The following is a 13,510-nucleotide window of genomic DNA, read 5'->3' on the forward strand; positions in this document are numbered from 1 at the left end:
AGACTGAAAGAAGAGCAGGAATTCATCCCTCCCACAAAAACACTTCACGGACAGAAACCAGAGGGACTGAGTCAGCGAGATGCTGCTGGACTGTCAAAGCTGGAGGCCAAACAAGGACAAGACCAATATGGATGAATCCATGTTTCCTTGGAGTAATCTGTGTGGTTGTGAATGTACAGAATAAAATATTAGGTTGTTTGCCTTGTCATCTGTTTATCATGACACGCTGCTTGTTTTTATGGGTTTCTGGGCTGTAGCAGGCACATGCACTAAGACAAAACTCACCCTGGGTTTTTGACATGAATAAATGTTGTTGAACTTTGGCTTTTTGAACCAAAATGAGTCCTAATATAGATCTGAGTTTAAATCTATTTCCGAACATGACGAAAGTGCTCATAAACCATGATAGTGTGGCCTCTGTAGACTGTGGTGTTCGTTATTCACTACCATGTTCAAACCAGAGTATGAACCTGGATGTATTTCAGCTGACTGGCTCGTCACAATACTTCTTCCCCACAGGCGTTAATTCACATCTAATCACATCTGAACACAGACCGTGGTTCAGACAAGCAAGAAAATAGCTATGTAGATTACTTTGGCTGCTTGTTTGTTCATATTCCTGCTCGACTATGTTGTCAAACTGTCTGGATCCGTTCTGGGTGTGGGAACTCACACACACACACTTGGCTGCCAAATATTAAATAATAGTTACATAGCTGCTCATTCTGGCTTCATACATTTGATACAGCCTGAAATGAAACTGTGACAGTTACACATCACATGTCAGTGTTTCCTGTTGAAAACTTAGAGATAAGGTAAAAAGAAAAATGTGGCAAAGTGTAAGAAACCTTATATGTAAACATAGTGAGCAAGACACTTGTCAATATATGGAAAAATGAAACATCTGATAGGTGTTTTCTATTCAATATATGAAAATTCAATATGTGCCCATGTAGGCTAATACATTTGCATATGGGAGGCCGCAGTGGTAGTTCATGTAATAGCCAACCCTTGGAAGAAAGGAGAGGGGGAGGGAATAAAAAATCAAATACTAATCAAAGCAAAAACAAAGAAATATCTAGGCTATATCTTAATATTTTTATGTATGATGTGCCTTTGTTGACTCTGCTGTTTTACTTAATGCCCAAATTCTCCCCCTCTGTAATGTCATGTCATGTCATGTTATGTTGTATGTTTTGTGCCCAGCTGGCACATACAGTTATGTGTATGTTACTAAAAGAAAACGATTAAAACATAAATAAATAAATATCTGAGATGAGCTGTTCAAATTCACAGATCAATGATAGGCTATTTTATTTAGGCTGAAGCAGTGGTGATGTCTAATTTATTGTAGTGGGTATAGGCTACTGCTATATTATAGACTGTAGTTAGTTTTGTTGTAGTGGGTAGATAGGCCTACTGAACTATGAATGTAACCTATTTTCAGTGGGTGTAGCTACCTATCTGAGTATCACACTAGGCTACAAGTTATTGTCAGAATAATCGGCTGAAACGTATAAGAGTAGGATGAGTAGATCTGAGTTTACAGTAATTTCAGTAAAGTGACACAGTGTTGTGGAGGTGGAGGAGCTGCAGCAGCTCTAGTCTGGTCTGGATGTCAGAGCAGCTGCACCGCCCGTTTCCCCCGCAGCTCCCCGGCTGTGAGTGATCCCTCCGTGGGGAGGAGTTTCTCAAACACACGTCAGCCGCGGACAAAAAGTTAAGGTGGTGTTCAGACAAGTGGAGAGAAGTCAGTGTTGCTGCTGCTGCTGTGGATGAAGCTGCTGCTGCTGCTGCTGCTCTCATGTCGACTGATGGGAAAGTAAAGTGCTCGTTTATCCGCCTCGGTTAAAGTCTCCAGCCGCGGTCACTTTTATTATTCTCCTCCTCCTCCTTCTTCTACTTCTTCACCACCGACTTTTCTAACGACACGACACCCGAGCTCAGGCAGCTACGCCCCGGGGCCGGTGAGTACGAGCTGTGCGCTGCTGTGTTTTCAGGAAATGTCAGTCGAAGTAGAAAAAAAAAAAAAAAAAAAAAAAACTCAGGCTGTGCAGTGTAGCATCTGTCAGGAGGAGAAACTTTTCCTTCCTCCTTCTCCTCCTCGGTGTAATAATTCAATAACAGATGGCACCACCACCGATCCACCACCACACACCGACCCCACCTGCCTCCTCCAGCCGCTCTTAGAGCCACCGAGCCGGGGAAACATTCTGTCCACCTGCCCCCCCCCTCCGGTCTGTTAGCTCCGCTTCTCCCTAACATGTGTCACTCTGCTGCTGCTGCTGCTGCTGCTGCTGAGGCACGTTTGTTCCCAGGGTGTCTGATAAAGTTAGTATCCACTTCCTACTCTTCCTTTTAAGTTTAAAAGGGGGGGAAAAAGGAAGTAGATTAAAAGTTAGGCCTAATTATAAAGGTGATTATCTGTTGTCTGAGAGGTCACCAGACCAGACCAGCAGTGACAGCCACATGAGGGACCAGCTGAGGGTCATTACAAGTGTCTTGTTTGTTTCAGTTAATCGATTTGACAGTTTATTTGTGTGTTTTCAGCATGGTAATAATGAGTTAAATAAAACTGCTCCTCATTGCTGCTGCTGCTGCTGCTGCTGCCCTGACTGGTGGAGATAAATACCCCCAAGGTATTTTAATGACTAGATAGTTGACTGACAGCTCTGGCAGCCACTTTACTTTTATTCTACATCATCATCCTTTTTTCTTTTTTTTTAATGATAAGAAGTTAATACTGAAGTTTTATGTCATGTCCATATCTGGATGTCTCCCAAGGAGGTGCCTGCCTCTGTTGGACGGCTGCCAATGCAGGGTGGGTCTCCCACTTCTCCCTGACAAATGATTAAAGCACTTTTTTGTTTGCTCCATGGTCGACTCTACATGGGTGGTAGTAGTAGCCTAGTAGTATTATTATATGACCCGGAGGCAGGCAAACACAGCTACTACTGTAGGTCCACTCCCACTGCATGAGAAAATACTGGCAGCAGCAGCTATCAACTTCCCTCAAACTTTATTTAAAATGTGAAAGTCACCGAGATTAAACATCTGTTGTTGTTGGGTTTTTGCCTGAATGGCTTTTCCAAGAAAGGCAAGAGCAGCAGTTAGTTACAGACGGACAACAAAACATATTAATAATGTAAAGAAACAAAACAAAAAAAAACATTAATGATACTTTAGCCAAACCAAGTGGCACCAAAAACCAATTAAATTCACAAGAGCCATGTGATAACGACAGTCCAACAAGTGTAGAGCAGATTTCAGTTCATTAAGTTATAATAAGTTAAGTTAACACAGGTCAGTGTTTACAGTCAAGCTGGTCCTGAGATGACACATTTTATTTTTTGATAAACTGTTAAACTTTTATCCAGTCTTAGTTTTAATTAGGATGCACACAGATTGACACTTCTGGGACCAAAGTGCATTGTGGGAATCTACTAATCCCTGTTGTTTCTCACACTTTCTACACATTTTGTATCTGTTAGTTATTAGTTTGTGGTCATGTTTGAGATGCACATACTATTTTTTAGTAAAATGTGCCATATAAAAAAAGAAAGTACATACCCACTGCAGCTTTTTGGTTTCTCACAGTTGGTAACAGCTTTACTCAACCATATCCATTGATTATTGGCACTATACTGACCTATTCATACTACTACTACTACTAATTGATGTTAGTTTGATGTTTCATTGACTTAATGGCTAAATTGTATTAAGTCTACGTCTACTTCCATTAAAAAGTATCTGTAATAGTCGGATGTATGACCAATGACACCATAGTTTAAGTTTGGATTTGACACTGATGAGCCACAGTGTTAAAACCAGTCACTTGAATCAATCAGTGATGGTGTCAGTGCTGTTCCTGAGGCCTTTTCCTCTGAAGGACAGTTACTGTTTTATCAGGACCTTTAGTCTGAAAAAGGTGAGAGAAACATGAGACTGTTTACTTTATTTCCCTCTTAGCCATAAATTAGGTTAACTTTAATGATTTCAAAGGCAGTAAACTCACTGAGGAAAGTTAATTTATTATGTTTTAATTAGCAGGACATCGGTGCCGCTGTGAGAGGTTATGGCTTTGATGTCTGACGTCTGACGGTTTCCTTCATTATCAGATCTTATCCTACATTAAATCAGCAGCATTATGTTAATGCTTATGTTTATTTGCTGTCGAGGAGGGATGCTGCTGTTGTTTCGTAAAGGTTTGTGTAAGGCAGTAATTAGGACAATGCTGTTTTCCTGATTGTGCACTCTTTTCTTGCCTTACACAACACAGGTCAAGATCAAACTCATCATACGAACTCACTTCCTTTTTACAGCCGTGATAAGACGAAGCGCAGTTTCATTAGAAAATGGCCAAAACCATTTTTCGATTTTAGCCCGGCTCTGTGTATTGACACACCTTACAGTACTACAATGCATAAGCATTTATTTCCTTTTAATTATAATCTTCTCCAACGTGTGTTCTTGTTATTTCATGTTTTCAACAGGATCTTTATAACGACTCATCTGATTAATCAGATAATAGTTGACGACAGAAATTTGCAGACATAATCTATATCTCCGGCTGTGGTTTTGTTTCACTGTGTCATTTCTGTGACCTGTTTTTTACTGAACCACTCACCATTTAGTGACTCAAGTTGTTTTGCAAGGGTTTTTTAAATGTCGATAACATATGAAGAGACACTTTTCACTTTCATGTTTTTTGCTCATTAAAGAGGCAGCAGTGAACTCGAGCTCTCGGGGGGCAATTTATTTGGTGCATACGGCTTTAAAAAAGTCCAGTTTAAGTAAACAGTCCTGCTTCCTCCATCATTTTTTACTGGAACCAGTTCAGACAAGTGTTGATTCAACCTCATGGTCATTTAGGACGTTTGTCCTTGTTGATATGAATGTAGTGGACAAACTTTTTTTTTTACAAACACAGGCCAGTTCAGCTCAGTGATCATGACCGTGAATCAGCAGCTTTCTAAAACAGCATCAACAAGACTGAACTTTCAAATCTGCACAGATGTGGGAGTTTCTGCAGGACTGTTGCGTTAGACAGCTGTGGTTTTTAGTTTAGGGATGGATCGGCTCTGTGTTTGCCAGTGGAAGATCAGAGGAGAGCTGTGATGAAAGATGAAAAGTGGCAGGAGAAGAGTTTTTTTTTGCTGCTCACGTGTCGGTTTTAAAGACACATGCATGATGTGGTCTGAGGAACGAGGTGTTCACTGACCAACATAAAGCTGCTTAGTAGTTTTACACTGTATGTTTACAGTTCTGCTGCGGGCTGTCGGCGCTGAGTCTGACGCAAACTATTTATAGTGAACATGCAGCTACCTAGTGGCAACACCTAAATTAAGACACATGATAAGTTCAAAAATAACCTGTAACAAGATTGAAAATACAGTGGTTTAAAATCAAGTCATGAATTCAAAACAAAACAAATGTATTAGTCAGGAGTCTCTGGATAATGATTGAACGTCTTCCTTAATGACCAAACTCATCAGTCAGATCTTGATCCAGCAGCTCTGACACAAAGACCTTTGTCTTTTTAAAGGGATAGTTCATCTTCCTCCGTCACAGCAGGTGGATTTCTTAGTTCGGTGGTTGGAGGGAAAAAAAAAAAAGTTTCCATCCCAGTGCATTTATTGTGGATCCTGATTTTGCACAAGACCTTAAGCTGCTTATGTTTCCAGATGAAAGGTTCAGGGCTTGTAACGCTGAAAGAATGCAGGACTGCAGGAAAACTTTCCTATGCAGCGGTCATATGATACGTCCACACGTTCTCCTGATTGTTTTGACTGAAATTAGTCTCCCATCACAAACGAGGACGTTACACCCAGTAGATGACGGGCTTCTCATTATGATGATAGAAGATCTGCTTTGAACACACTTTAAAAATAAAGCTTCACTGTGAGGAGAGATGATAAACGATGAGTGGTGATAATAAGAGAACAACAACGTATGTGTTGCGTTGTCTGCGTGGGTAATTTCTGTCGAAGCTGGAGAGAGACAGGAATTTAAAGTGCTTCCTGTTACTGCGTCAGAGAGACAAACCAGTACGATCACTTGTACAAATCTACATCCTGAAGTCTTGCGTAACACTGGAGTCGTGTGTAAAAGATGTTGCACAGTATTTATTCCCACTGCCGGTTGCAACTGAACGTCAAATGACACAGAGGAAACTGCCTCAGATTCATGTGCATTAAGCTCACACACACTGTTACTTTGAACATACAGAGGGAAAATGTAGAAAATGCCAACTAAACCTGAATGTACTCATTTACAAACTTTCATACGGTCCATTAGATTATAAATTAACTAATTTAAGCACCTTATACATTGTTATTCATTAACCTATTTTTAATTTGTCATGTTGTGTTCATGTTTAGGTGTAGGCTGCCATGATGTCATGTGGGAAACTAAAGATTTAACACATCAACTTCCCTCTTTAACTTTAATAGTGTGATAGTTGGACGACTGAACTGTTTTGTTTTTGTTTTTTCAGAAATTAAGGACTCACTATGTCTGATGGGGAGTACGATTACCTCATCAAGTTCCTAGCCCTCGGTGATTCTGGCGTGGGAAAGACGAGCTTCCTCTACCAGTACACGGATGGAAAGTTTAACTCCAAGTTCATCACTACAGTCGGGATCGACTTCAGAGAAAAGAGAGTGGTGAGTTCAGTCGGTTTGGGAGAGAAAACGTCACACACACACAAGACGGCTTCGATGGATTTGACATTTTCCTTGAGTTTTAAATCGACTGCGAGCACTTATGGGCCGCCTGTATTAGGAGCTTAGATACATTCCCACAGCAGCACCATTAAGTAACACTCGTGTAACAAAAGACCACTGATGGAAGTTGCAACAGAAATCTGAGTAACAATGACTCATGTTGGTGCGCAGCAGCAGGCAGCACACTCCTTAAGAATAAACACTTCGTACAGTTGGCAAACAGCTGAACAGTCGTCATATTTACTCAATATTCCCTCTCTCTTTATGCTGCTGACCTCCAGCTCCAGGAAAATGCCTGAGTTATTGTTTTATCATTGTTTTACAGTCGGTTTTGTTAAATTAATGTATGTTACTATACAGCATCTCTCTATGATGATGTGTTGCTATAATAGATTCACATTTAAAGATAAGGACACAGAATTACAGAGAAGCTTTTGATAACTTCACAAATACACAAATGGCTCCTACAGTATAGTCGTTTGTGGCTCAATATTTTTCACTAAATGAGATGTGGAGTCGAGTCTGGTGCCTTTTAATATCGTCACTTCCTTAACTTTTGGCTGAAACCTCAGTATCACAGACATGTTTCTGCAAGCAGCCGACATCCAGCTCACCATGAAACACCACAGTAATGCACGGCTGCACGGATTCAAACAGTCTGGCATGTTAAATCCTCTCAACCCACTGAAATGAAAGATCTGTGGTCGACATACTTTCAGAGGAGTAAAGATATAGATGAGATTTAACGTAGAATACAATATGTGTGTGTAGGTATTGATTTTGAAAGTTAATACAAATATATATATATATATATATTTTTCATTTATACAGTTCACACCTAGATGTATTAAAGGAATAGTTCACCAAAAAATGAAATTCATTATTGACTCCGGATCTTCCTCCATACTGCTCGTCCGCTGCAATCCAAGTGTCCTGAAGGGATATAGTCCAGAGTTTACTCAAACGATGTCATTTAGGACATTTTTACAGCCTAAACACTCCGGTATTGAATTTGCCTGGGGCGCACTCACATGAACGCGAGAGCGCAATACAGGACTGTTTAGACTGTAAAACATTTTTTTTAAATACACATTTACAATTTGAGGTTTGTTTTCAATTAAATCGATTTTTATTTTCTGTTTAATTTGTGTTTTTCTGTGGTATGAAGATTTTCAGCTTCACCTGTTGAACTCAGTCTTTCCAGTAATGAACCATCAACACTAGATCAGCACCCAGAGCAGCCAGGCCTTCAGTTGTTCTCCACAAACTGCTCAACAACTTTGAGAAAACCTGTTTAGATCATTTATTTAACTGGAAAAGCAGGGTCCGATTGAGTGTAGAAAACATCCATTTAACGTCACGTGTCTCTGTGTCCTTCAGGTCTACAAATCAACAGGTCCTGATGGATCCTCAGGTAAAACACAGAAAATCCACATGCAGCTGTGGGACACTGCAGGACAAGAGAGGTACTAACTGTTTAGCTACTGAAACTTCCTGAAACATGAAACTTCTTTCAGTTGTTTGTTTGTTTGTTTTTAAGTGCATTTACCATAACTTTTTTTTCAGGTTTCGGAGTTTGACGACTGCTTTCTTCAGAGACGCGATGGGCTTCCTCCTCCTGTTTGACCTCACAAACGAGCAAAGTTTCCTCAACGTCAGAAACTGGATGAGTAAGTAGCCTATAGTACAGTATAGTATAGTATAGTATAGCATAGTTTAGTACAGTATAGTATATGATGCAGAGTGAAGTGGGCGTTTTTAGCCATTAAAACCGATGATTCATGATTGAATTAATACAAACTATTGCTAATATTATATTTCCTTTTACTTGTATGTGCACTGAAGCTTTTTGTGTCTGACGCTTGCAGAATTTACACTAAATTATTGTTGTAGACATGAAATATTGTGCGATTAAATGGATGATCTCCCACTTGTTAATAATTATTTCTCTGCTCACATTTCTTTTTTCATGTCTACATAACGCATCAATGACAACTTGACATGTAGACAGTGATAAATATGTAAATAAATGACATGGCTGACTGTCTCCTCCAGGTCAATTACAGATTCACGCGTACTGCGAAAACCCAGACATCATTCTGTGCGGCAACAAATGCGACCTGAGCGACCAGAGAGCGGTCAGCGAAGACGAGGCCCGAGAGCTGGCGGAGAAATACGGGTATGTCCCAGTTTGAACCATCTGTACATGAACCTCTCCCTCAAACATTTGTCAAGGAGGCAGTGGCTGCATTGTTTGCCCAAGTCTGTGTTGGGAGAACGTCAGCCCTGTAAACTGGTCCTCCTCCTCGAAAAGCAAATATTTGTGCACGTTTTTAAATATCTCGCTCTGGTGGTGACTGGAGAGACACACCTTTACTAAAACCACATATTGTAGTGGATGTTTGAAATGTCATCGGGAGAAGAACATACGTAAATAAGGATGTTTAGATAAAATAACATGTTACCTTCCTCTAGATAACTCAATTTGTCTGCATTATAACGGTTTTAAAATGTAATCATCATTGCAATCTATGAGTGTTTGATGGTTTTTAAGTTCAGAGCAGTCAGACACAGAGGAGGAGTCAGGGTTCAGGCAGCTCAGTGGTCGTTTCGTTTATTCAGAAAAAGGTCAAAAGCAGGAAATCAGGATCAAACAGGCAGAGGTGCAAAAACTCAGGGAAACCGGGAACACAGAAGTAGGTCATTTACAGAAAAGACTCATAAGGAAAATACAATGGCTGTAGCGCTGACTAACACTCGACAAGACGACCAGGAAGGGGGGATCACGGCTTATATACACAAGGGAGACAACAGGTGAAACACATCAGGGCGGGGAACACAATCACAATCACAAGAGCAGGAAACTGGACAGGAAAACAGGAGTAAGAGAAAGACTTCAGAATAAAAACAGGAAGTGACGAGACACAGACAGAGAACTGGACTAAAAAAAAACCCTGAACAACAGAGACTTGACAAACTAACTGATCCTGACAGTTGATAAAAAATCTGTATTTTTCTTAATGTCAAAAAATATCATGAAAATATATTATATTATATTATTATATTATATTATATATTACATTATATCATATCATATCATATTATATTATATTATATCATATTACATTATATTATCCATCCATCCATCCATTCTCTTCTGCTTCATCCGGGTCCGGGTCGCAGGGGCAGCAGTCGGAGCAAGGATCCCCAGACTTATATCATATCATATCATATCATATCATATCATATCATATCATATCATATCATATCACATTACATTATATCACATTACATTACATTATATCATATCATATCATATCACATTACATTATATCACATTACATTACATTATATCATATCATATCACATTACATTATATCATATTATATATGTGCGGTAGTGGATAGGGATACTTGAATTTCTTTTGGGATTAAAAAAGTATCTCTAAGTCTAAAAGAGCAACATCATCACACTGGGAGACTAAAAGCTTAAGATGGTCTCCAAACAATTCAGTGATACAAACATAAAGGTTTGCTAAAAACTAATGATCTCTGTTTTAGGACTTTTACTGAGCCCCCTTTTAAAGATATACAAGAACCATTTACTTCCTCTGAAGTTATAAATGTTTTTATAGACGGGGTAGGGAGTGTAGGAAATACTGAGAGGCGTATAGGTCCTATATCAGGTTGTTAGTTTTTGGTCTTTTGAATCAGAAAAATGTAGGATTACTCCACCTCACCGTTTGAAGACTGTTTCATCATCTCTTAATAACCTGCTCCTCCTTTTTTTCTTCTGTCCCCCAGAGTCTCGTACTTTGAGACGAGCGCAGCAAACGGACACAACGTGAACCAGGCCGTGGACGTGCTGCTGGACCTCATCATGAAGAGGATGGAGCGATGCGTCGACAAGTCCTGGATCCCCGACGGCACCGTCCGAGTTAACGGAGCCGCCAACCCAGACTTGTCCGAGAGCGCTGAGAGGAGCAAATGTGCATGTTAGGATGATATGAAATAGGAAAAAAACAAGTTCAATGTTTCACAAAGTGGGAGTTTATATTTTGTTTCTGTCTTAGGTTCAACTTAACATTAATTTGTGTCCATGGCCTCACAGACCCTGCATACATTTTATTGACATGCTGTATTATTTGCCAGATTTAAGCGCCTTTGATATGGACATTTTCATGAGGATTGATATCGTGGGTGTTTTGAATGATTAATTGATTTTGATTGTGAGTATGGGATATTTATTTCTTAGTGCGCCTAAATGAAATGTCCAGGTATGCTGATCATATTTTCAGGTATAAACTTTATGCTCCGTGTTGCGGTAAAGCTGGCTCGCCTTGCCTGCCAGATGTCCTATATAAATATACTGTTAATACTTTTCTAGGTTAGTTTAGATTCACTTATTGTAAATTAATAAAGAAGCCACTTTTATTTGTCTTTCTGCAGCCAGTTGATCAGCGACTGTGATGCATGCAGTCGCTGTTTGTTGGTGGAGAGAAAGCGCTTGTGATTGTAGTTTTTAGGAAACTTTATGTAACCACATGTGAACTACTGATGCTCTACCGAATGTGCAGCTGAAAAGTGCCACCTCACCTGTGCCACACACACAAACACACACACACACTGTATTTTATTTCCTAAACCAGTACTCACTCAGGCTTGAATGTACACTTCATTATGTGCAGCACCGGGTTTACCAGTAATTACAAAAATGGATGATCAGTGTTTTTATAAGGGGAATAAATGTGTTCGGAATAGCAATAGTTAAAACTGAACAGTAAACCATGCAGGTAATTCATCCTGCTGTGTAAAAAAAAAAAAAAAAATTAGCAGATTATGTAGAATTTAGTATTCAGTATGTTTAAAAAAAATGTAAGTCAAAATCTTTCTGTAACTCTTTTGCATATTTTCACTGTTTTTAACAAAATGTATTTCTAGATCAGATTTTACTGTTCAAAGACTAAAACCTTATTTTTGTGGAAAGTTCAATTATGTAGGAGTTTCGGCCGCCCTGCTTGAAACAAAGATGATCTCTGCTGACGTTGGAAAACAATAATATTATACGGTAAATCAATAACTTTCAGGGTAAATGAGCTGAGGTGCTATTTCAAACAGCAAGTGCCAGGTATTTAAATGTGTTTAAAAAAAAACAAGAAGATTTCTCCCTTATTCAATTCCTCATCCCATCGTTGAAGTGTTTGTTTCAGGTTAATTAATCAATGTGACCATGTTAAATAGCCTGTCAAGTCTGTTGATTTTCATTTCAGTAGATTTTGTATTGGCACGTTTTGGAAGTAAAGCAATAAAGTTGGGATGGGATATATTTAATATCCTAATGCTCAACTCTTTAGATCAGTGTGTAACACATATTTTACAAATGCATAATATTTACACTTAATAAAACACTGGAGTGGCCTTGTGAGAGTATTTGTCCAATCTATATTTTGGCTACTAGTTTCATGCACACGTTGCTTGTCTTGTCCTGTTTAAAGGTGAAATTTATTATTTTATTCCTCCCCATATCTGTGCACAAATTTAAGTAAAAAAAAAAAAAAATTGAAGAAAGAAGAGTCATATTAGCCAAGACTAAACTGAAATATGTCACATCTCAGTTGTGCTACAAATGCAAAACCGTATGTAAATTATGTCCAAAAATAAACATTTTTATTTATGTATTCCCCGAAGCTGTGTCTTATTTACATGTAAATCAGTTCTGAAAATGCTGACGAAGGCTGGTGCGTAGGTACAGATGTTATCAGGTCCTATTTATAGACCCTATTGTTGTATAATATTCTGCTATATCACTGTATGTTTGTCGTCTCACCACAACACAGGAAATTATCTGTGTTGCCATCACTGATTTATACAATAACTACATCCAACAATATTTTATTTGCATGCTTTTACTTAAAGGGATAGTTCAACTTTCGGCAGAGCAGAGCCTACGGAGGCTAATGGGATTTCTTGGTTTCCGTCATCAAACTCATCAAATACACAATCCAACAACTCCAAAACGCTCTGGTGGACAAGTTGTGACCTGCACATTCACCACGCCACACCAAGAGATAATAACGGGACGTTATGAGACGGAGGCAAATGCAGAGACTGCTTGCCGAAAAACTGCCCCCATGAAAACAACTCTGTCTGGTAACGTTCCGCTATTATCTCATAGCGTGATGAATGTGTAGGTCACAACTTGTCCACCAGAGAGGTTTGGAGTTGTTGGATTGTGTAGCTATTTGATGTGTTTGATGAGGGAAACCAAGAAATCCCATTAGCCTCCGTAGCGTAGCTCTGAGCAGCTCGTGGCTCTGCTCCGTCGTTCTAAAAATAGCTTGCACCGACAAATAAAGGTAACGAACCTACTGCTAAGACTATAGGGATTATGGCAATGGACCAATTTGCCAAAATGTTGAACTATCCCTTTAAAAAAAAAAACTATAGATATGTCACCCACATTTCTCTAGGTCCTCCTGGATCTGTCTACACTACAGCTGTCGACCAGTAACAGGTAAATTGATTTTTTGTGTTGTCCCATAGCCTCATGTCCTTATCTGCAATGAATGTATACAATGTTTAGTATCATCACTGTTGACAAAAACTTTTTCAGTCCTCCTTACATCATCATTCATGGACATTTATCAGTTTTTCTGAGCTCAGTAATGTAAAAAAAAAAAAAAAAAAAACCTTGCTGCAGTTCTCCTTCCGTCCTGCAGGGGGGCAGCACCGGCGCCGCTCCGCTCCGATGACAGGAGTTTGTATCCGGCGACGAGGAAGAAGAAG

General features: G+C 39.4%; 1 protein-coding gene across 1 annotated transcript; it reads left to right on the plus strand.

Annotated features, from left to right (window-relative positions):
• Positions 1-1,730: 1,730 nt before the first annotated feature.
• Positions 1,731-12,277, plus strand: rab27a (RAB27A, member RAS oncogene family). Its single transcript, XM_083992391.1, has 6 exons — positions 1,731-1,967; positions 6,497-6,665; positions 8,106-8,191; positions 8,292-8,395; positions 8,781-8,904; positions 10,529-12,277. The coding sequence occupies exons 2-6, from the start codon at positions 6,513-6,515 to the stop codon at positions 10,722-10,724; spliced, it is 663 nt and encodes a 220-aa protein (XP_083848517.1). The 5' UTR covers positions 1,731-1,967; positions 6,497-6,512; the 3' UTR covers positions 10,725-12,277.
• Positions 12,278-13,510: the final 1,233 nt, after the last annotated feature.

Source organism: Trachurus trachurus (assembly GCF_905171665.1).
Source record: "Trachurus trachurus genome assembly, chromosome: 3".
NCBI lineage: Eukaryota > Metazoa > Chordata > Actinopteri > Carangiformes > Carangidae > Trachurus > Trachurus trachurus.

Excerpts from the sequence above, each read along its gene's own strand:
- rab27a (XM_083992391.1), top strand. The coding sequence starts at position 6,513 with ATGTCTGATGGGGAGTACGATTACCTCATCAAGTTCCTAGCCCTCGGT. Across the intron at positions 8,396-8,780 it reads CAACGTCAGAAACTGGATGA|GTCAATTACAGATTCACGCG; the intron begins GTAAGTAGCCTA and ends TGTCTCCTCCAG. Across the intron at positions 8,905-10,528 it reads GAGCTGGCGGAGAAATACGG|AGTCTCGTACTTTGAGACGA; the intron begins GTATGTCCCAGT and ends TCTGTCCCCCAG.